The following is a 24332-nucleotide window of genomic DNA, read 5'->3' as shown; positions in this document are numbered from 1 at the left end:
GAGAGCTTGCAATACAACGAAAACACAAGAGAGTGCCAAGATGCCTGCACTACATAGTACATTAATCATCATCAGCTAGGGAAGACCTGGGCAATAGACTCCTTCACTCCAACATAGCTGAGGCTACCAGCAAAATGAAGTTGGTGATGGTTATTACTCTCAATTCCTTACTGGGCCCTGCTCCAGCAAGCTTGTTAAGCACATGCTCCACTTTAAGCTCATTGAAAATAATGGAATTACTCGTGCTTCAAGTTAAACAGGTGCATCATGTGTATTGGATCAGGGCCCTCACGCTTGCTGCTTTTAGCATCTTCATTCTGAGCGCTTTGGAGACATTAATGAACTAGGTCACACAGCGGGGCAGTGGTAGAACCAGGAACAGTGGGATTAGTGGAGTTGCTCACCTAAGCCTTTTGCAGCATGATATTTCTATCCAATGCAAATATCAGGGCAACGACAGCAAGACGCAGAGATCATGGGAAAGGACTGCCTTTTACAAACGCAGCAGGCCCCAGGTCTGATTCGTTCCCATGTTTGGTTTCCGTTCGGGTTTCGATGACCTGATAAGCATGAATTTGCTTCACTTTTCTGCTGAGACCTTCCTTCTCAGATACACATTAAGTGTGACCCTTGAACTGATAAACTTCCAGTGTAGCCCTGTAAACAGCCATATTCACAACACAGCTCAGTTGTTGCTTAAATCTCACCCCCTTTCTGGGGTGTTCCATTTTATTCCTTAGCTTGAATTCCTTCCTGAACTCCTAGGCGTGTCCCTGCAGCACCTGCTGTTCCCACATCTAGCTCTCCTTCATCTTAAAGGAATTCTCAATCTCCTACAATGAGACCCATGTGATCTGGCTACCAGGATGAGTCAGCAGAATGGTTCTGCACCTCTGTTAAGGTGCCTAGAACCCGATAGCTGGTCGCAGGCCCTTTGTTGGGGGAAGTCTGGGAATCCTGATTTACATTATAAACTCTTCATTCTGTAGCTATTACTGCCTGGCTACAGCCTTACTTGTATTTTGCATTCTGCAGGCTATCCGCGCTATTTGGTTGTGGGGGACCATTTGTCGGGAGAACACCACCTGAAAATCCTGAGGGCAGATCTCCAAGATGATGCCGTTTACGAGTGCCAGGCCATTCAGGCGGCCATCCGATCCAGACCAGCCCGGCTGACTGTACTTGGTAAGTCCTCTCTCCCACTGGCATGGGCACACTGGGGAGGTTATTTTGTTTTCTTCCTTGGGATTGTGCTGAGTGGCTTTTTCAAAACGTATTTCTTTGGTAAACCAGCTGGTTCAGAAAGGAACTCGTGCTCTAAGCTATCTGTGCAGCGTATTGATCTGAAGGGGGGATGTATAAGGAGCCCATGAGCCATACTCAACAGAAGTAATCTTAGGATGAATCACACACACAGAGCTAGAACCCTGGTACTTCAGCTCTGCAAATATAGGTGCCAATTTAGCAAAGCACTAAGCACCCATATAACGTTAAGCACATGAGCAGTCCGTGACTTCTGTGGGACTGTGACAGCGCAAGTTCCCATCCTGTCTTCTGCTCTGTCTATACAGACTATTCAGTTGTTAAACTACACAAGAGAGTTTATTTGTATTGTTCTTCCCACCACCTTTACTGATCCATACACCACATCTGTCCCTCCTCAGTCTTCTGTCCAGAAGAGGAAAGGGAAGAGCTCTTCCCACCCAGAGATCCTTCTTGGTTCTGGCTTCACTAGCTTGCCTCTCTCCCCACCACATCCTTCCTGTGCCGCCTTCTACCCTCTGCGTTAAAGTGTTAATTAGCTCTTTAGTCTGCTGCAGCCCATTCTAATCTGCTAATTAGGTCCACTCCCAGAGGAATTAATTGATGTTTAAGTGATCAGAGTGTTGGTTCAGCTGTTGGTTCCCAGCACTCTGTCACAGGGATCAATCACCTGCTTAAAGTTACATACATCATGCTTACCTGCTTGGCTGGATTGGGCCATAAGACTCTACCATTTCAGGAGAGAGATTTCTCAAGGCTGGTGGTAGTAGTAAGTTATTTACCCTCCTCCCCCTAATGCACAGCCCACTGCTGAAGGTAATGTGCATTGTGGGATTGTAACGAAGGACTTTCTATACTGGTTCACTGGCACTGTGCCAATATACTGTGCTGGTGAGGGGCTTGTGTTGCTCTGGGAAGGGGAATAACTATGCTGGTAAAAGTGGAGGGTGTTATTGGCAGGACACACAATTAAGTGTGGATGTGTGTCGGGGGAAGGTTTGCTAGTAAAACTTTATAGTGCAGACTAGGCCTTAGTGACACTGCTGAGGAAATGTAAGTATTTTGCCTAAAACATTTCAAAATACATTTTTTGATTTACCAAAAAAACCCAGAATTTTTCTGTTTTTTTCCCCCCCAATGAAAAACCAAAACATTCCCAATTTTTTGGTTAAAATTTGCTTTTTGAAAACTGAAAATGCTTTTGGGATTTGGGTGGAAATCCGTTGGAAATTTTCTTTTAGTTTTGTGGAAAAAAAAGATAATTTTTTTTAAACCACTTTGATGGAAATTTTTGGATCAGCTCTAATTATTAGTGAGCAAAAAAACCCACTTCATTAATAACGTTTGAAAGTGTGCATCAATGGAGTATATCTACCGGAGAAAATTAGTTCTAATTTATAGATTATAATTTCCAAAGAATAATTCTTTGAACTCAAAAAGCCTCTAAAGCATGAAAGAAATCTGGAAATGAACAGGAAAGTAACAGTCCTATTATTCATGCCCTATATGCCTTCTCCATTTACTATCACCCCATGCTAGCTACTTCTCCACAACCTCCCTAATCTGTGTCTCCTTCTTGTGTTGTATAATAATAATATGTTACAGGAGACATACAAAAGAAATAATATGTTATTTAATTAGAACTAAAGATTCCAAAATGAATTTAGTCCCAGGGTGCATAAGCGTACGTCAGAACTGAGAGCTATTGCAACATGTTGATTTGAGCAGTAAGATGTTTTTATGGATCAAAGGGAAATCGTTATTATCTGTGGGGTTATGGAATGTGTTGGATAGATGTTTATGTGAATATACATAGTACTTGCTAATTGGTACATTTACCTAGGCTGTTCAGCCGCTCACATTTGTAGTATCTTTTTTTTCTTGTAAGTACATTAAAGTTATAGCACATTGGCATATGAGATTTGCAAACCCCTGGCAATGTGTTCCTCTTAACTTTACATGTATTTATGCAGGTGGTCAGGGGAAATTTAAGGTTGATTAGGGAGGTGTATGTGGTAACTCTGATGACTCATTAGCGGTCCAGGGACAACCGTTCGCATACCTTTGCATTAGGACACCCTGTCCATCTATCTGTCATCACCAGGAATGAAGATGAAGCTAGCCACAGGCTACATTTAGTGACTCTGGCCAGCCCTCCGTAGGGAAACTCAGTGGGTGTGTAATGAGCAGGAGCCCTGTGTATTGAGAGAGAGGCCTGCTGCCTAACAATCATTTGATAACATTTGGTGCATTGAGCTACAGGTACAATATACTGTACATTAGGGAAGCAAAGGGCATATTTATACAGGAAAATGGAGAGAAATTTCAGGTAGTTACCAGAGTGTAATGCCACCAGCTGTGCAGATATTTCTGTTTAATTCAAATCTTGTTCATGTGGACTCAACTGGCCTGCTTTATTTCTGAGTTAAGTGAGCTCCACAGGCATCTCCATGATGAGATGGGTAAAGTTTCCCTCAATTACAGTGCACTGGGTGAGGGGAATGTGACTGGCTACATAAGAACAGCCATACTGGGTCAGACCAAAGATCCATCTAGCCCAGTATCCTGTCTTCCGGCAGTGGCCAATGCCAGGTGCCCCAGAGGGAATGAACAGAACAGGTAATCATCAAGTGATCCATTCCCTGTCACCCATTCCCAGCTTCTGGCAAACAGAGGCTAGGGACACCATCCCTGCCCATCTTGGCTAATAGCCATTGATGGACCTGTGCTCCATGAACTATCTAGTTCTTTTTTTGAACCCTGTTATAGTCTTAGCCTTCACAACTTCCTCTGGCAAAGAGTTCCACAGGTTGACTATGTGTTGTGTGAAGAAGTACTTCCTTTTGTTTGTTTTAAACCTGCTGCCTATTAATTTCATTTGGTCACCCCCTAGTTCTTGTGTTTTGAGAAGGAGTAAATAACACTTCCTTATACACTTTCTCCACACCAGTCATGATTTTATAGACCTCTCTCATATCCCCCCTTAGTTGTCTCTTTTCCAAGCTGAAAAGTCCCAATCTTAGTAATCTCTCCTCATTTGGAAGCTGTTCCATATCTCTCATAATTTTTGTTGCTCTTTTCTGAACCTTTTCCAATTCCAATATATCTTTTTTGAGATGGGGCAACCACATCTGCATGGAGTATTCAAGATGTGGGCGTACCATGGATTTATATAGAAGCAAGATAAGACAGAAAATATCTATCCCTTTCTTAATGGTTCCCAACATTCTGTTTGCTTTTTTGACTGCCACTGCACATTGAGTGGCTGGTCTAGTTACCGCTTAAGTCAATGTAATTTACGTCGTTCAGGGGTGTGAAAAAGACACCCCCCAAGCGACGTAAGTTACATCGACATAAGTGCTGTCCACACTGGCACTATGTCTGTGGGAGACCCTCTTCCACCAACATAGCTTCCGTCTCCACGGAGGTGGAGTAATTATGCCAACGGGAGAGCGCTCTGAGACTTGCCCTGAGTCACTGGCTCTGCTGCTTTGAGTGTAGATCAGGGAGTCGAGTCTTGCTCTGACAAACAGCATGATCTTGGCTAAGTCACTAAGGACGGAGATTTCAAATTGGGTGCTGTTACCAGGTAGGCAAGCATCATCTCTGACAATCAGATCCCTTACTTAAGTGTCTAAATATGGATTAATGCACCTAATTTTAATTTGAGAATGTTGTCCATAACTTCTCTGAGACAAATTCAGTGGGGTTGCACAACGGCTGTAAGTTAGGACAAAATCTGAGGAATCCAAATATACCCCTCTGTAAAATACATGTAAAAATAGCTTTCTGGGTTTGTGTGTGCTTTTGGGATCCTTACGTGGCAGACACTATGGAAATGCCAAAGTATCACAACTGGCAGTGAAGACTGCTGATTTGACTGGTTAAGTGGAGGCAGGATGGAGAGTGACTCACTTCTGCTAGCTCTTTCCTGGTCACTGTGTTACCCAGCTTAACATCCTGCCTGTAGAGGGCCCCATAAAGGCCAAAGGAGACAAAACAAAAATAGCATCCAAAGCTCGGAGGAGACTGGGTTGTGGGGAGAGCCAGAGGCTGCCTGGGAACCGGAGCAGGAGACTGGAGGCAGCAACTTGGGCCCTGGCTGCAGCGAGAAGGCTGGGCCTTTGACAGCTATAGGACTGAAAGCCAGGCAGAGAAGCAGCCTATTGTGCTTTCTAGCAGGAGGCCAACAGTATCAGCAGTAGGAATTGAAAGGGCAACAGCTGCAGGAACTCATGGGGTGCTGTTATTCTATTCCTTGTATTGCGCTGCCCCTAGGGGTTGGGAACTGCTGATTTGATCATTTTTTGGTAGAGTTAGTCGGAAGATAGTCTTTATTTTTCCACAGGAAAAAATCCAATGAAAAGGGGGGGGGGGGAAGCATTCAATTTTTTTTATTTTTTTTTGCTTTTGTTTTTCAGTTAAATGGAAACCATTTTGCCCATTTTTGTCCCCCCTTCCTTCTCTTTTCCCCATTTTTTTTTTTACACTTAATTTTTTGTTTTTTGCTTTAATCAAGAACTAGAAAATTTCTACCAAAATGCATTTTTTTCCATGAAAATTGAAAAGCCATTTTTTTTGGTTGAAATTTTTTTGATGAGCTCTAGTTATTTGTAACGGGAAGAGATTGTGGCTTGGGGTATTTGCACCTTTTAGTTTCTGGCTGTTTATAAAGGCATCCTCTCTTATACTCAAAGTCTGCAAGTGTGGCTGGGGGCCCACCAAGGGCAAGAGCCACAAGGCCCCAGTGCTTGGAGCATCTACAGCACATGCCTCCCAGCCTATGGTACACAAAACACCCTACCAGACATGTAGCAGGGATGGGAATACCACTGACATCCCAGTGTTAGGGTACGTCTATACTTACTTCCTGGTCCGGATGTAAGCGATCGATCTTCTGGGATCGATTTATCGCGTCTTGTCTAGACGCGATAAATCGATCCCGGAAGTGCTCGCCGTCGACGCCGGTACTCCAGCTCAGCGAGAGGAGTACGCGGCATCGACGGGGGAGCCTGCCTGCAGCGTCTGGACCCACGGTAAGTTCGGACTAAGGTACTTCGAATTCAGCTACGTTATTAACGTAGCTGAATTTGCGTACCTTAGTCCAAAGTGGGGGGTTAGTGTGGACCAGGCCTTACAGTATGTTTACTTGCAGTATATTATTCAGCCACTAGATGTCTTTGTGTGCTATATAGCATTCCAGACAGGGTATGGTCTCTGGTAAACAAAGTAAGCACAGCTGGGACTTGAGCTGTGTGGAAGCCTGTTTGTTGGTGTCTATTTTCAGTTGTTTTGTTTAATAAATGCCTTTTGATTTAAGAAGATCTGTGATTCCATATACTGTAACACAGAGGTTACAGTTCCTACAGTACATGAGACCAGAGAAGCAAATTTGGTGCTACTTCTTTAGTAGATCCCTCCTACATTCCCAAACCCTTGACATATTTCAGCGCAGGTAGATCCTCGTTTGGGATTGGTTGTGCCTCCCCTTTACCTCCCAAATTGCAACATCACATGGCAAAATACACAAAGTAAATATCCTGAAATCAAACTCCAATAAGCTCTCAAGCAGCATTTTTTCTTACTGTGCCTGTCTGTACATTCCCATTATTATCGATGGAAATAAGTTTGTGGTTGGTTTGTGTGTGTACAGTGAGATCAACCTTTGCTGACAAATCGTTATTAAGTTTTAACTTTTGTTAATCTCAGCATCTACTACAGTCATTAAAAATTATCTGACCCTCCCCATTGACTGACCTTCCCCACATTCCACCCAGTTTTGAGAATTTAAATTGATAAAAGTAAAAAAAAAAAATGCTTAAAAATAAACAACAATATATGTCAAAATTATAAAACAAAACTTGAATTCTGCCGAGCCTTTTCTTTTCCCCCACTGCTGACCCAGCAGATCCACTCCACCAGCTTCCAGGCCTGTATTTCCCTTCAGACTTCTTTCTCATTGATCCAAGAGGTACATAAGTGTAATGAGTTTATAAAACACAGAAGCTGGAGCCTTTCGAGTGTATTAATAGCAAGCAGGCAATCTCTAAAAGTTGGAAGAAAGTTACCCTGAGGTTTATAGGAGGTGGTTGCCTTGGAAGTTTTATTACTGTTTATCTGGCTGCAGAGTCCATGATGCACTCCAAGAGATTTATTGCTCGGGCTTGCCCAAGGAAAGAACCATTAACACAGTCACATTAAAGCAACAGGGTCCAGGTGGAGCTCCGCAGGTGGAGTGTTGAGAGTGAGGACGGCAGTGCCGGAGAACTAATTGTCTTTCTCTCTGCTGGTGGTGGTGGTACGGACCCAGGCACCATGTGGGGACTGGTAATGAGACCAAGCCATTCGCTTCACTGGCAGTGATTTCTCTTTATTTACAGGGGCGCTTGCTGCATTTATAGAGGGAGGCAATGCTCTTGCAGCTATTTTTTTAGGCTTGCAATCCAATAAAACTGTGTATACGGCCACTATAAAACTATACCGCTGTACAAATAACCGGCAGCTCTATGTCCACAAACTATATACAGCTCTGTACAAAGACAAAGGACTTGGGGCCAGCTCTAAAGCTCTTCTAAATAGTTTCACTGTACTGTGGTGACCCTTCCTTGCAGCAAGCTTGCCTCTGAATCCTCATCACCCCTGAGTTTTATACAGCTGTATCTCCTCCTAGAGAACTGTTCCATTATGCCAGGGGAGGTGGGTTTCCACACGCTGCCGGCATGTTTTACAACCTGCAGTACTGAAAGGAAAGGTGCTTCAAGTTCCTGCCTAACTGGGAGTGTGTTGTTGCTGCATCCCACCTGGAAGAGCACCTGATAGAACTGCAGTTGTTCCAAATGCAGGGTAGTGGGCCAGAGCTTCAGCTGCTAGAAATCAGCATAGCTCCATTGAGCTAATTTACACCAGTTGAGGGCCTGGCTCCTTATGTTGTAGTCGACTGGCTACTGTGTGGCTGTAGCAGTGCCCTCCGTGGGATAGAATCCAAGCTGCTCAAACTGTGTGTCATAGGCCCTATACTGGTGACAGCTAATGGAGATTCACCTTTGGCTCAAGGCCCCTTAGGCCAGTCAGTTAGACTCCACCATGTGTCCCCAATCCCCCTTTGATTAGCCCATGCAAATAAGGGGAGGATTTTTCCTAAAGCTGTGTGGCCTTGTTCTGTGATGTGTGAGGTACTGTGTGCCCCTTGCTAGTAGACTGGATTACCCTACACAAGTCAATGGAAATCAATACAATCCCTAAAAGGGAAGGAAGGGAATAGACTTTTCCAAGATGTTTTGTGCCCACCCCCCTAAGCTCCTGGGATCTCTCTGGCTTCATGTCAGGGGGCTGGTCTGTTCTAAAATTTTCTTTGGCTTCCATTAACTCTGGGCTGAGTTCTGAGGTTCAGCCCAAGCCTCCCAGTTTCACCTGGTCTTGTGCTGAGACTGCAGGTTCTACACAGCTAGGAGGCAGAACCATAAATCCTCCCCAGACTTGTGTAGTAGACAGGGAAACTGTTTGTTTGTCAGAGCCCCATCTGGGCTTTGAGTCTGTACTGACTCGGGCATGTATCACATCGTGCTGGGTTTCCTTGCAAACCCTTAAGGTTGCCTCTCAGTGTCAGTCGGTTGGGGATGGGGTTTGCAATAACTGTCATCTGTTTATCGCCTCCACCGTCGCCTGGCTTTCTAAACTCCAGTCTCCCTCCATCTTCTGCTGCGTGAGCCATTCTGCCCTCTGAAAGTACTCCTGCTCGCCCCCTCCCGTAGCTCAGCCTTGTATTTCCTGCTCGCACAAGTCTGTGCTATCTAATTCCACACTTAGAGGCTTTAACTTTATGCACGGTTGCTACCAGGAAATCCCCCAAATGCTGTCTAACTCATTTTTAAACTGCTGTCACTCATGTCTGACAACAGCTTTACGGGTCTGGTGCCTCCTACTTTCCCAGCTCCGCTGAAGAGCTTACACCATATTTTAATTAAATATTTAAGATTTTGTCACGTTGTTTTCAAATCTACACTGTTAAATGTAGTGGAACAGATCATTCCATAAGCCTTGGAAGTCCAAACACTCAAACAGATGAGCCTGTTAGTATCACTTACCGCCGCTTACTTCTGGGATAAGAGTTTTGCTCCCAGAGAACAAAAAGGAAAATTTTCCCTACTACTCCCACTGATGCATCCATTCAAATACCTCTCAGCCCCGTATGCACAATATGCCTGTGTTAATGACAGATGCTTAGCACCGTGTTTCTGCAGCCTTACCTGGAACAATAGGGAACACTTTTACAGCACATTTCACCTCATTGGCTTCCAATGGCTTTTTCCAAACTTTACACAAACAGGAGTCATGTTGCTGACAATGATAGGGGGATGCTGGGCTTACTGGGGGCATCGCCTAGTGATTAGGTCTCTGGGCCTCCACTTTCCCCCATCTCTGGTGTGTCTTGCCAGCAAGCACTCTGCCCCTGTGACGGCCCAGCTCATGGTAGGCAGCGACTTGGCCCTCTGGCTGGGTCACCAGTTTAGTTTGTCCCCTTCCAGAGTAACAGAGTCCAAGGAAATATAGGCAGCAAGTTTAAAACCAACAAAAGGAAGTATTTTTCACCCAACACAGTCAACCTGTGGAACTCCTTGCTAGAGGATGTTGTGAAGGTCAAGACTATAATAGGGTTCAAAAAATTCATGGAGGATAGGTCCATCAATGGCTATTAGCCAGGATGGGCAAGGATGGTGTCCCTAGCCTCTGTTTGCCAGAAGCTGGGAATGGGTGACACGGGATGGATCACTTGATGATTACCTGTTCTGTTAATTCCCTCTGGGGCATCTGGCATTGGCCACTGTCGTAAGACAGGATACTGGGCTAGATGGACCTTTGGTCTGACCCAGTATGGCCGTTCTTATATAAAATCGCATGTCCTCAGAACAGGGAGGGCCTTTAGTACACCTCCTGGTCCCTGTAGGTAGCTCACTCTGGCCCCAGGGCTTCCGGCATCTCTGCCCTCTTCTTACGGAGATTTATGCCCCCTCTGTAACAACAGTGGTTGGTAGGGGAACCAGGGCCCTTGCATTCCACCAGGCTCCACCCCAGCCCCCCATGAGAGGCAACAATGTTAAGCACCTTGGAGTTCTTCAAAGCTGCCTGCCTGGGCCACTTCCTATCATCCACCTCCCCCAAAATGTCCAACGTCAACATAAGATAGAAAAGAAAAACAACCCAACCTCCAGCCTGGCTGGGCTTAGTTGCTAGCCCCTTCCTGGCAGCGAAGGCTTCTTCAGCATCCTTTTTCAGGAGCTCTCAGGGTAAGTCTGTCCTCTATCTGCCCCCTTCTGAATTGGCTGGCTCCCTTTTAAGCTCTGTCTGAAGCAGACTCTGCACGTGCAGGGCGAGTCACCTGGGCCCAGAACTGCTCCTTAACCCCTTCAGTTCCAGTGTGGGCTTTATACATCCTATCACACTGAGATGCAGCCACCTCTGCAGGGGGAGGGGGGACGGGGACACAGCAGCTGTTTAACGGTGCACATTACACAACACCTAGTTTAGGACAGGAAGTCAAGTCTCTCATATCCAGCAGAAGCCACATGGTGGAATGTATGATAGTAGGACATAACAACCCGAATAGGACCCTGGCCAGGACAATAATCTAGCAAGAGATGCCTCAAGATCCTTCATGAGTACTAATGGTCAGGACTTTGGTTTTAGCTCTCATCTGAAGCTAGCCACCTCCCGCTGATCAGTCTTCCTAGATCTGTGCTGGATTATTAGGTCCATATTAATGGCCTAGAGGAGTGCCTCCTGGTGAGTCACAAATCCATGCACCGGGCTCTGGCATCTTTGAGAACATGAGACATTAATTCAAACAGGGATCCGGCAGCCTCTTTTATTTTCTTTCTGCTTTTGGAATATTCATGAGTGGGGTGTTATTTCCGCAGCTTGATTTGAAAATCATAACCACGCAAACATTTTGGCACTTTCTTGTATTAATTGTATAGATTGCTCATGGCCAGTTCTGTGCTGCTTGAGCTGTATCAGGAATTTGCAATAGGTCAGAGAAATCACATGGTATTTTTCTCTTCCCTGAGTGGATGAGCCCACATCCAAACATTCGTGCCAGTAAAATGTGATCCTGCCGACATTCAGGGAAAGTATCCCCGGTTAGATCATCTTGGGGGTTTGAATTTGGAACCCCTGGATCTGAAAGCACAAGCCGGTTACAGGCTGAGCCAAAGGATCAGCTCTTAGCAGAAATTTGGAAGCAGCAAACTCATTAACACCAGTCTGTTATCCACCCATTAGACAGGGACAGAGCCCCCCACTGAGTTAATGTGGGTTACACTTGCATGGTGGAAGCCAATGCCTATAAGTTCCTAGGGAAGTAAATGTTGGAGGGAAATTCTCTGTTTTGCATTATTCCAAAAGCACCAGGGGGTTACTTTCCCCTGAAGCCTGGGGTGTGCATCGCCTGCTGGTAACATCTGGGCACATCTCACCTAATCAATTTTGGTTCTAGCTCTCATCTGAAGGTAGCCACTTCCACCTGACCAGTCCTCCTAGAACCCTGTTGGCTCATTGCAGGGGCTCAGGCAGTCATGGCATCTTGGTCTCTCCTGGTCGCTGGCTGTGGCTAGAGTCTTTGGGGTCAAGATGGAGGTACCTGGGTGCAATTTAACGGCCTGTTCTATACAAGAGGTCAGACCAGCTGATCTAATGGGCCGAAAACCGGATCCAGCCCAGAAGATTGCATTGAGAGCACATGGTGCTGATTCTGGGTCTTGGGGTGGGTCCTGCGTGCAGCTGGAGCACGTATAGGGGGTGGGGGCGAATTTCCCTGGTGCAGGAACAACACAGGGCAGCTGTAGGTGGTGTGAGCTCTGACCTAGGGGCATGCTGGGACAGGGTGGCCCATAAGCCTGGCACTACAGGGAGTTCTGAGCTGAACCACGGCCTATCGGCAGCCTGCTGGACCCTGTCCTATATGAGAGCTACTGTAATTTATGCCGGTGGCCACACCCCACCTTGCAGCAGTGTGTGGATGGCATAAAATCATTTTAGTTTCCCCCTCCTCCTGCCCTGTGCTTCCTCAGAATCTCAACCCGTCCCTCTGCTTGCGCACGCTACTGCTGTGGTGCTCTCTCCGTTCCCCCGCTCCTCTCTTTAAGCCTCAGTGGCCCGTGCCCTACATCTGACACAGACTGGAACAGGCACAGGCGGGGAGGGAGGGGGGCAGGTTACACAAAATGAGGGCAAAAGGCAGCTTGATTCGCTGCTCATAAAACATCCCTGTAGGCTGCATGTACAAATCTGTACATTTGGTAGGAGGACCAAGCAAAGCAGACTCCTGCAAGCCACTGGAGGGCTATTTGCTACCTGGCACATCTTTAATGTAAGAGCTTCCTAATTCATGATCTATTTAACTAAGATAGGGTATTAATTAAATAAAGTAAGAGCCTGATTAGGACTCGGAGAAATTTAAAAATAAAATCAGACGGCAATCGGGCAAAATTGCAAAGCAAACACTTTGGCTGTAACCGCTGGAGAATTCCCTCCGGTCTTCCATCAAAGCGCAAAGCAGGGAGGGCAAATACAAGAGATTATATAGCCAACAGATGTGTGTTGTTAAAATATGCATCTGCCAGCCGTGCGGTTTAAGGAGCCAGAGGGCTAGCTTGTAGATCCTGCTGCACTCAGGGGACCATGAATGAATTCCAGTCCCTGCCAGCCCAACTGGGATTTGCAGACACATTAATTAGTGTTGAGTTTCCAGATCTCGAATGCAGCCAAGCGAGGAGAAACTTTGAACAGAGCAGTTGCTGCCCCAGGAGGGAGAGGAAGGGGGGTGGAAGAGGCAAACCTCAGTTTGCTCCACTGATCTGGCAAAGGAGTTGTGAAGCATTAGCCCATGCTGGCCAGGGGCGTACCCAGAGCCTGTGGCAAGAGGGCGGAGGAATCCAGGTCAGGCAAGCCATGTTTCCAAATGAGTGACTAGACTGCGGGAAGCCCTGATGTTAGTGCTGCCGACTTCCTTCGCTGGCCTCATCAAAGGGACGTGGCAGGCTGAGAGGGGTTTTTATTATCCCTGGCTTACATGAATTTGAGGCTCTACCCATGACACATCCAGACATCACCTCCAAGTCCCTCACGGCGTGGGAGAACCAAGGATGAGGCCATTAGAAAAGGGAGCACAGAAGTGATGGTGGCAAGAATGGGCACCAGGGGATTATTGCTTTCACGAGCTCCCGTCTCTTACTCACAGTGAGTATTATCACAATGAGTATTATCATCACTGTTTTTCAGAGAGGTGAACTGAGGCATAGAGTGAGAGGAAGTGACTTGTCCTGGGTCATATCACAACTACGTGACAATCCAGGAGTAGAACCTCAGGAGCCCTGGCACCAGCCCCTCCGCTCTGACCAAAGTCTGAGGAGAATCATGCTGCCCTAGTCAACAGCTTTCTTTTCCTTCTGACAGCCGATGATATTTGTCAGCCTCAGACTGTGAGAGCCAGATCGCATTGAACTATAACGTTGCCCCATGGCTCAGCTTCACTGCATCGGCCTGGGCATTAGGAGAAACTCTTGTAAAAGGCCCCCGCTGATACTGGTAGGTCTGAAAGTAGATCTGCTGACTTTGTTCCTGTGCACATGAGCCCCCGTACCCTGCCGCTCTACTGCCCTCCCTGGCTCTCTTTTGCGAGCCAGTGGGCTCTTTTAATTGACAAAAAGCTAGTAGTGGGCCAGTGATCTGGCCCCTTCCCCAAAAGAAGTTTTGCCCAACTTTTTTGAAGTTCAGAAAGTTCAGTTAAGGCCTCCATTGAGGCCACCATCACCCAGCCAGCCATCATACAACCTCCCTTCTCCATGGCAGAGAGTCCCTGCCGTGGCTTAAATTCTCATAGAGCAGTTTCTGGAGCCCCGGGGCTCGGGGCTTCTGCCCCGCGGGAGGCGCCGGGGCTCGGGGCTTCCGCCTCATAGGTTTGAAAATATTTACTGGAGTTCTGCTCTGGACAACTCCAGCTGAATTTAAGCCTTGTCCCTGTAATGAATCTATGTCCTACAAACAACAGACATCAGTGTATAAACAACACACAGAGCTGAGACTAGAAATGAGCCCTGTCCCTTCAGATCCCATCACACCGGCCTTGGCTATTTCACTGAATGGAAGCTCCCCAGTGAATGATAGTAGTAGGTCCCTTACCCTCTGGAAGGTGCCATCACACACACATGTACACATACACACACCCCCTCCAGCTTGGGGGCAGGCAAACAAGCCACGTGTTTCACGGGGCTTTCAGGAAACGACTGGGTATTCCTCTGCTGCTGCAGGGTGGGAAGTGTCCTCTTTCTTGGATGGATCACTCAATAATGTCTTAGGAACACTCCCTGCCCTGTGGGTGGCACCCTACAAAGAGCCCTGATGCCTGAGGAAGGAGAAACAGCCAGAAGGTGCTGGTGCCCCACATCCCAAACTGACCTAGTGCCCTGCCTCTGCCATTGGCTGTTGGCCTAGTGGACAAGCTGGGATCTTACACATGTTGTAGCCCTTGTTTGTTTAGACCCCCGCTTCATTCCCTGGCTCTCCATTGCCAGTGTGGGTACCTCAGGAGAGCATCAGGCAGGGAGAATGCTGTCTTGGTCTAGGCATTCACAGGAACGAAAGCTTTGCTAGCTAGCTGACCCCCAGATAGAGGTCAGCTGGAGACTGGCTGTTGACAGATGTGTGTTTGTGGGCTCTGTGAATGACCTCTGGCCAGTGGGAAGTGGGACTGTGAGACGCACACTCCATCCTCATCTCTCCCTCTGCTCCTGCCACCATGCAAGCTGTGCCAAATCCTGCCCACTCCAAGCTAGAGAAAGAAGGTGGCAGGTTGGCCCGTAGAAGTAGCTGAACATGGGATATCTGCCTTAGATTCTATTATTGTCTTGTTTACATCCTGTCCCAATGGGCTGGGGGGCAGCAGGTTGTGAGGACTAGGGAGTCATGGGAAGTCTGTATTTGCAGAAGGCAATAGGGGAGGACACAGGAGCTAGGTGGGTGTGATGCTCATTTTGCGAGAGGGTTAAGGAGGAGAAGATCCAGAGCTGGATCCCTCTGCCAGCCAGGAGCTCAGCATCTGGTGCCCATCAGCCTATGTTCAGCTGCAGTATTATAACTAATGAGAGCCACGTGTACTGAGTAAGGTCTAAGGCACCCATCCCCTTGGTCTCCAGCTGCCAATTCCCCCTTCATCAGTGATCCGACAGCGACCAGGAGGCAAGGAATAATATCACAGTCTCCTCAGTAGCTCAGATAGCACATGTGAGATCCACATGAGCACCAAAGAATCTGCACCATCAGGGACGGAAGGACTGCTTGCAGGGATCCCAGCACTGGGACTTGGTGCCTCCAGCTCTGCCTTGTAACTAATGCTCAGCAGGAGACACAGCCCTGTTTGCAATGTTATTTCTGCAACTAGGAACAGGGAGAGGTTTCCTCTGGGTGAGATGTTGCTAAGGGACTTGGCTAAGACCAAGATGGGGGGCTGGTGTGGGGGCTGAAGAGGTCTGCTAAGGAGGGGAAAGAGTCAGTTTCAGAAATGTAGTCTTAATAATTGATATACAATTAATTTTTACATTCACCTTTTCTCATCCGTTCCCCTGCCTCCCACTCCAAGGTCTCTTCTAATATTAACTCTGCCTTCTTTCAAGTCCCACTAGAAATAAAGCTTTCCTAAATCAACATGAATTATTTAATGCGACAGATTAAGTCAATTCAAACACGGAGCTGCTGTCTTTTAATATGACATCTAACCAGAAGCAGGCGAAGAAAGCGAGGGCTGCATGGGTGGTCAAGTGGTTTCAAGTTAAACCGTGTCATTTGAATGTAGCTTTTTATCGAAACCTTAACAGTGTACCATGCATGAAGCATGCTGTCACTGAGCATTATTAGATTGATCATAACCATATATGGTGACGTTAGACTTGTGCCTTTTTACTTTTTAATACATCCGCTTCCTATCGATTCAACCGAATGTAAAACTAGAGTGGATTGGAAAATGGAATTTCCATCCCACGGCAAAGTCAGATGTTTCAACATTTGTTTTTGTCCCGAATTGGGAGAAAAAGTCAAACTATCAAATATTTTCACAGAATGAAAAAGTCAGAAAAATGTCCATTTGGAGATGTCCAAATGAACATTTTGGACTGAAATGAAACATTTTGAATGAAAATTGTGACTGAAAAATGCCAGTGTACTTGGAAATAGCAGTTCAAAGCAAACATTTTCATTTTGATTTTTCCAGGTAGAAAATCAAAACTTTGCATTGAAATTGACATTTTTCCCACACACAAAAATTCAATTTTGACAAACCACATTTTCCAGTGGGACAATTCTTCAGTGGAAAAATGTCAAGCAGGTTTACTCAGAATGAAACTAAAATATCAAACAACATAAAGACCGACCCCAAATAACTTCAATATTTGATGCCCCGTCAACAGTGAAATAGCAGTGAGACAATACTGGTCAGCATGTTCAGAGTGCTGGAGAATACACTGTAGGGAATAACTCTCCATTGGCAGGGGATTACCTGTGGCTGTGGGTGTTCTCCATTCCTTACGTCTATGGACGGTAGCTTTGCTTTCTGTGCCGCACAGTTCAATCTGAACAAGGGCATCTCACAGCCAGTGCATTCATTTCTGTGCTTCAAAGGCCTGTTCCCTGAGAAGAGAATGAGAAGTGAAGCCAGCACATGCACATGCTCTGCTTTTCTTCTTTCGGAAGAGAGAGATGAAATTGATTTACTTATATCCCTATTAAGTGCATCTTAGCTGGCCACACGGTACAAGCATGAAGTGCCGTGTTTCATTTATCCGGTGGCCCTGTTCCCTGCCAAATTCATTACTGTGCAATAACACTTTACACGACGAGTGTGCAGTAAATAAACTGGAAAGGAGGAATGTAACGGAGTAAGGAATAAATGACAAAGATGGGCCATTTTCCAGCTCTGCTCCGGCTTAGGTCCCTTTTTGTTTAACATTAAAAATCCACCCTTCATTCTCAGGGCTGCTCCTTGCACCGTTTTACTTATTACACATGCAGTTCCAGAGCTGAGGCGACAGCGACTAGCATGGCATGTCCAATTGCCATGAGAATGCAAAAAGCACTTGCTTGGAGAACCCCAGAGGGGCTTTTCCAGCATGAGATAGGGAAATCTGGAGCCTTTGCAGATACAGACCAGCCTATGGGTTGCTTCCTACCGCACCGTGATGGGAGATAAAGATTGTCCTACTCTGACAGAGAGTGAAACAGCCACAGTTAATCTGCCGTGTTGTGACTCAAAACTAAAAAATGGCTCCCAAGATCTTTATTGAGCATATTAAAAAAATAATAACTTCCCTGCAAGGATGTCAGGGTGGTATCTAACATGCACCAAGCCAGCTGATCCTTCAGAGGGATGTTCAAAGGGCTGCCCCACCATCAAGAGATGGAGGATATCTTGAAAGCCGTGGTCCTGGAAAGTTTATAGGTACCAAGCTGCTGGAGTCCTGGAACTCAGTTTCATTGTTGCCGACTCTTGTGATTTAATTGCAAGTCTTGTGATATTTGGTGCTTTTCTTAAAGCCCCAGCCCCTGGAGTCATGTGATGACATGAGACTCTCAGCTCAGTTATAAGCAGAATAAAGAGCCTTTCTGATTCTCATTTAAATAGTACCTTAGGACACAGTGGGAGCAGCAGCTCTTATCTCATTAACCTCTTCAGTGCCTACTATTCATCCATCCACCCAGGTGGCAGGCATCTAGCTCCCGTGCACACCCTGGCATCACTTGAAGAGGGGCTGTAGGGCAATTCTGCCTAGTGGTGATGGATGTGGTAGCTCTGCAATTAACTCGTGTCACCCTGTGTGCCAAGTGTGAATCTAGATCCGTCCATGTCAGCCCTCACCAGCTTTAAAAGTGCGCTGTTTCACTGAGCTGGGAGGAGTCGAGCATGGCTGGGGGGGGAGCAATCAGTGTGGCTGCCGCTGGTGCACAGATCCTGAGCTATCTGCAAGTGGAGGTGGAGGACCCGCTCACCTCTTACCCACTTTGCTCTGGAGGGGCTGGCAAATCTTTAATGAGGTTGTTGTTTTGTTTTTTTTAAATGCCCATAACCGATGCTGACATTTTAGATAGCCTGGGCCCAGCTACGCTGCATAGCTAGAGGGGAGGGTGATTGAAGGCTCTGATAGGCGAGCATTTGCAAACATAAATAAGGGCTCCAGCACTTCCAAATTCATACAGCTTTAGCAAGAGAGAATCATTTACCATCTTGCACGGAAAAGCAAGAAGGAAGGAAGCAGGGGCTTCTAGCTGTCTGTGGAAATCCCCAAATCCCTTCTGTATTGCTCACTCAATAACCGCCTGCACTCGCACATGCAGACACAGGGCAAGCCTTCCCTTTTTGCTGTGGACTACAGCATAACACGTCCGTGCGTCCCTGAGATTTGTGGAGGCCATAGCCAGGGATCAGTCACTGTTAAGAACTTGGTGGGTTGTTAGTGACCTGACAGAAGTATTGACTCCCTCTACCCTTGTCAGGTGACAGAGAAGAATGAAGCCCTTGAAGTGTGACATCACCTGAGCGACAGCCCCCGCTTTCCTATTGATCCTGCCTAATGAAAAATGAATCGAAGGCTCAAAAGGAGCAGGAGCAGCCATGAAAAAAGAAACGTAAATGGGACTAGGAGGGGCCATCGCTCAGGCTTTTCTCCCTGGAAGCCTATTTGCAGAGGCCTCCTGCTCCTGATCTCAGCTCTTGGCCTTTTGTGGGGGTGAATCTAATGTCTGTGAAACTAACAAACTAGCAGCAAACTCGTTTCAGTCAGACGCAGTGAGGGCTGGCTTTGGGCAGGCTCTGCATGGGCAGCTCTGCCAGTGCCGCTCAGTCAAGCTCCATAGCCCTGGGCCTCCCATTCAGGGCTACCCTGACCTGTAACCTACTTGCTGGTCCAGTTCGGGGCTCCACATATACACACAGCTCCACCAATGCACCTCAGTCATTGCCTGCTAATCCGGTCCCGCTGCCCACTCCTCCAGCCACAGCTCTGCCAATGCACCTCAGCCCTGGTCCCCCTGGCTATTCTAATCCATTAAAAAAGCTACTACAGTATTCTATAGTCATTGCTGCCACCCCCTTGACATCACTGGGACTAACTCCCTGGAGCAAAGGACTCCTATGCCGATGTTTTTGCAGGGTCTGTATTTTACCCGAATCCTTCCCTTGCCATCCAACATTGCTTAGGACACAAACAAGGTTTCACCACCCGTGTATTGTGGGCCATTCTTTGTGCATCCTCTATATTGTTAAGTCCCTTACCGTTCCTGTCTCTGAGCAGTGTTCTTTCAGTCACTCCTTTTGCATGTTTCTCCAGCTGCCCCATGGAACCCCTGCCCCGGCATGCCAGCCCGACTTCATTCTGAACACACGTGCCCAATACTTCCATCCTCTTTTCTGCATAACTTTAGAGCATTTGCTTTCGAAGGCACTCAGCTGTCTGTCTGCATCTAGGGTGGGTTTCCAGCTTTCACGTCCATAAATTAAGGTGGAAATAATATTTGCAATGAAGATTCCTAGTTTGGGCTTTAATTTGTAGAGTTTCAACAACCAAATCTTGTTTAAGCTGGTGAATGAAGTTGCTGTCTTGCCAGATTAGGGCATTATTTCCTTCTGGGTATCCCTGTTGGCTTGCACACTGTTACCAGGGTTTTGTGAATTGAATCACCTTTTGTATTCCTTTGCTTTCTCACTTAATACCTGAGTCAGGAGTTGCTGGGGTTCTCATTAGGTTTGTTTTTTCATACTTCATTATTAGCCTGCCTTTTTTGTGATGCTGGACAGTCTTCCAGTATTTGCATGATGGTTCAGCTGTCACTTACAAGAGCTCTGGGGTAAGCAAAAGCTAGATCTAGTGTGCTGCTGTTGCTGAGCCATGCAATGCCTGTGTTGTATCCATCTGCAGGGCCGGCTCCAGGCACCAGCCGAGCAAGCTGGTGCTTGGGGCGGCAGCTTGTAGGAGGCGGCATTCCGCCCAATCCTAGGGCGGCACAGCCGCTATTTTTTTTCCTGTTGTTCCGCTTCAGCCTCCCTGTAGGGGGCAGCGGCGTGGAGGACGGGAGCGCCCTGCAGCAAGCCCGGCAGGGCAGCCCGCATCCTTCCCTCCCAGCCGACCGGAGTGGTGCGGAGCCCTCCCGGCAGGGGGCACAGCGGGAGGGGCCGCATGGCAGCGCCCCGCTGAAGCCCTGGCCGCCCCCCTTCTCTCTCTCCTCCCCACTCCCTCCCCCTCCCCCCCGCTAGCCGGGGCACATCTGCAGGGCAGGGAGTCCCCCTACACCCTGGCTCCGGCCGCGCCGCAGGTTTTTTTTTTTTTTGCTTTGCTGTTCTAGCCGCCGCGGTTTTTTTTTTTTTTTTTGCTTGGGGCGGCCAGAAAGCCAGAGCCGGCCCTGTCCATCTGTGCTTTTTTTCATCATGAAGTCAATGGTAATGCCAAGCAGGAGAGGCGAGAGAATGCATCCTTGTTTGAGGCCAGTGTCTGTGTCAAACCATTCACTCAAGTCTGCATTATACAAAGCACAAATCTCAAGACAGTCCCCAGCCTCCAAGAGCTTATGGTTTGGACAATAGGCCTGGAGGGACAAGATCTACTGCTCCTAACTCCCTACTGCCCTGCCCCATGTGCAAAGTGAGTGCAGAGTGCATGTGAAACATGACCATTCTGATCTGGGAGCATCTTGCACTTGCGTTGCACAAGTGTAAATGACAACTCAAGATGCAAGGCAGTGGGGGATCAGGTTCAGTGTGTGTGTGTGTGTGTGTGTGTGTGTGTGTGTGTGTGTGTGCGCACATTAAAACTTGCTTTCTAGTTTCTAAAGCCAAGTCTACATTAGAAACTTCCACCCGTATAGTAATGTCACTTAGGAATGTGATGGGTTTTTTTTTTACATATTTTTATGCCAGCCAAAACCTTACTGAAGATCCAGTTACAGCGACAGAAATTATTTCACTCAGGGAACCACTCTTGCCCATACAAGCTGCATCTACACTAGAAGAGTTTGCTGGTATAGCTGTACTGACTAATCTTTTCTAGTGCCATTATTAATAACGATTTCTATTACAGTAGCACCGAGGACTCCATCTACACAGCCTGTGGCAGTGAGTCTCCCAGCCTGGATTGATAGACTGAAAATAGCTGTGGAGCGGTGTGCAGCTTGGGCTGGAGCGAGGGCTCTGAAACCCACCCCTCCCTAGAGGGGGCCCCCTTCAGAACCTGAGCTCCAACCTCAGCTTCAAAGAGCTGTCTGCACAGCTGTTTTCAGAGCGCTAGCGTGAGCCCCACAAACCAAAGTCTATCGACCCAGATTGGGAGGCTCACAGTCGTGGGCAGTGTAGACGTACCCTAGAGGGTCCAAGTGAGATTAAGACCACTTTGTGCTAGGTGCTGTACATACACATAATAACCCAGGGCCCCTGCCATGAAGAGTTTACAGGCTACATAGGCAAGACAAACCAAGGGTGGGAGAGGAAATAAGGGGAGAATGATTCACCTAGCAGGTCACCAGCAGAGCAAGGAATAGAATCACAGTCTCCCAAGCCAGTGCTGTCTCCCTGTAAGCAGGTTTAGAGTCTAACTTGGCCCTCCAGTCTGCAAAAGGTGAGGGGGGGAGAGCTGAGCAGGAAACATTTGGCCCATCCCGGGGATATTTTTGAGAGCTTGAAATTATTTTCTTATCTTGACTTGGGATGAAAAGTTGAAATCTTGAAAATATTTACGAACTGAAAAACCCAAATGTTCCATTTTGATTATTTTGAACCGTTTCATTTTGATTTCAACCTTATAGACTCATAGACGTGAAGGCCAGAAGGGACCGTCCAATCTGACCTCCTGCACGTTTCAGGCCACAGTAGCTCCCCCACCCACTCCTGCAATAGACCTTGTTCTCTATTTAAAAAAAAAAAAAAATCAGTCTAATTTGCTTGAATTTCAAAATGAAAAGTCGTTTTGAACTGGAAAGCCAGAATGTTTCGTTTAGAAATCAGACTTCCTTAACACACTCAACTCTGACCTCCGCAGAAAGAGAGAGAGAGAGAGAGAAGTGATTCATGGCAAATTATGGATTTAAAAGCTGCGATGAATCTCCATTACAGCATGAAATGAGAAAGGCAAACGCAGCTAAATGGAAGACCTCCCCTGGGCAACAGGAGGCTGCAACTTACCAGAGTCTGGGGGGAAAAAAAGGAAAAGGGTTGTTTTGTTTAACTAAATATTGCCGCAGTTTAGCAGGCACAGGCAGGGTATGCTGCTCGTTTTAACAGCAATGCAGATTAAAGGGGCAGGTTCCATTACCATCAGGTGGGGCAGCAAGTCCCACCGCTCTGCCAGAGCTCTTAGATTTCCAACACCCCCCTCACATGAGCAAAGGGAAATAGAACACGGTTAGTTAGAAGTTTTTGAACTGCTGTGATCTTCCTGGGCCATGTACCAGGGGCTGCCCATCCCCGACAGCTGGAGCTTTGAGGCTGAGGTATCCTGAGCTGTTTCTCTGGGACTTGCCTTCAATCCAGGTCCCATGGTAATGCAGCGTGGTTGTTACCTGGGATCAGAAGCATTAGCTGGCATAGTATGGGTTTACTGATAGGTGGGGCCATGCCTGGAGCTGCATGGCACTCATCAGGTTTAGTTTGCAGTGGGATCCCACAAAACTTTTTACTAGGCTCGGGATGGTTCTGAAGTGAGCGTTTGGGCCATGCAGTGAGGAGAGGCCTCGTTTAGTCGCCCACTACCATGGAATAAGGCATGGGATCTCCAAACCCTTCCCGTCCCCACACCACTTAGCAGCAGTGGCATTCGTATTAGAGCAGCACCTAGAGATCCCAGCTGAGATTGGGGGCCCATTGTGCTAGGTGCTGTACAGAGCCATAATAAGAGGCACTCCCTGCAGCCTGAGGGGGGAGAAGGGGAACAGAGGCAGGAAGTGACTTACCAGAGGCCAGACATAGAACCCAGGTGTCCTGAGTCCCACCCAGTGCCCTACTCACCTCCCTCATCTCTGACTGCTCTTCAGCTCAGTGCAGCATCACCCCTGGCAATGACTGTAGGACGTTTAAGCAGATGCATTTGTGCAATGGGCCATATGCTTGTGTGATGTGCTCCTGGACCATGTACTGCCCGTGAGTTGCAAGGGCAAGGTAACACAGTGCCACGGACAAGCCTTTTTGTGCTGCTCTGCCGTTGTGCCTTATCAGCCTTCATGCTTTCGGGTGAGGGGGTTGTTTGTTCTTCCAGGCTCATTCATTCTTTGATCCAAATGGGGAGAGTGTCACGGACTCAGGTGTTGGAAGGTCAGAAGGGACCATTGTGATCATCTAACCTGAGCTGTTATCCCCATTTCATGGGGGACTGGGGCGACTTGCCCGGAATCACATAGAAACGTGTGGTGGGGCTGGCAGTTGAATCCAGCTGCATAGGGCCTGTTCCGCAACCAGAAGCTCATCCTTCCTCCATGAGGCGATGCCAATTGATTTCATTTGCAGATGTCGCTTTTGTGATGCAGACACCTGTTCAGTAGGCATTGGACTGAGACCCATCTAACTCATTTCACACCGGCTACTGCACAGGCATCCTAGGGTAACAGCGCCTTCTAGTGGCTACCAGCCAACCCTGGATTTGGTGGAGTGACTCAGGTAAAAGGTGCCAGTCCCCTGACTCATCCACTCACTTGCTGCTGCGTGCTTGTCCTTCCGCTGCTTGGGCCGCCCACATTCCAGTTTGGTGGCTGGGAAGGTTCATTTTTTTCGCAGCTAGTCAATGCAGCCGGCTTCCCAGCGGTGACTGGAGAGCCTGTCGATATTTCTGAGGCTGCTATCGAGCTGTCCGCTGGAAGGGGAGGCCGTGCTTGGCGTGTTGTGGCCTGCAGTTTGAGCCACAATGGTAGAAGCGCCTCCCCGCTGAGATGACGCGCCAGTGTCGAGAGCAACTGGCAGCAAAAGCCACCTGCTTGGAGAGGTAAAAAGGAAAATCAGACTTACCGATTCAACTGTGAAAGGGAAAATCAGGAAGTGTAGCCATGTACTCTGC

The 24332-nt window shown here is 47.5% G+C and overlaps 1 protein-coding gene across 1 annotated transcript in view; it reads left to right on the top strand.

Moving 5' to 3' along the window:
* The window catches only part of KIRREL3 (kirre like nephrin family adhesion molecule 3), a 312230-nt gene that overhangs the window by 47453 nt on the left and 240445 nt on the right, over positions 1-24332 (top strand). Inside the window, exon 3 of the mRNA XM_065417046.1 lies at positions 1036-1185. Coding sequence (XP_065273118.1) covers positions 1036-1185 — 150 coding nt within the window. The remainder of the gene's footprint in view (positions 1-1035; positions 1186-24332) is intronic.

The sequence above is a fragment of the Emys orbicularis genome, chromosome 15, assembly GCF_028017835.1.
Source record: "Emys orbicularis isolate rEmyOrb1 chromosome 15, rEmyOrb1.hap1, whole genome shotgun sequence".
Taxonomy (NCBI): domain Eukaryota; kingdom Metazoa; phylum Chordata; order Testudines; family Emydidae; genus Emys; species Emys orbicularis.
This window is presented reverse-complemented; position numbering and strand designations above follow the sequence as displayed.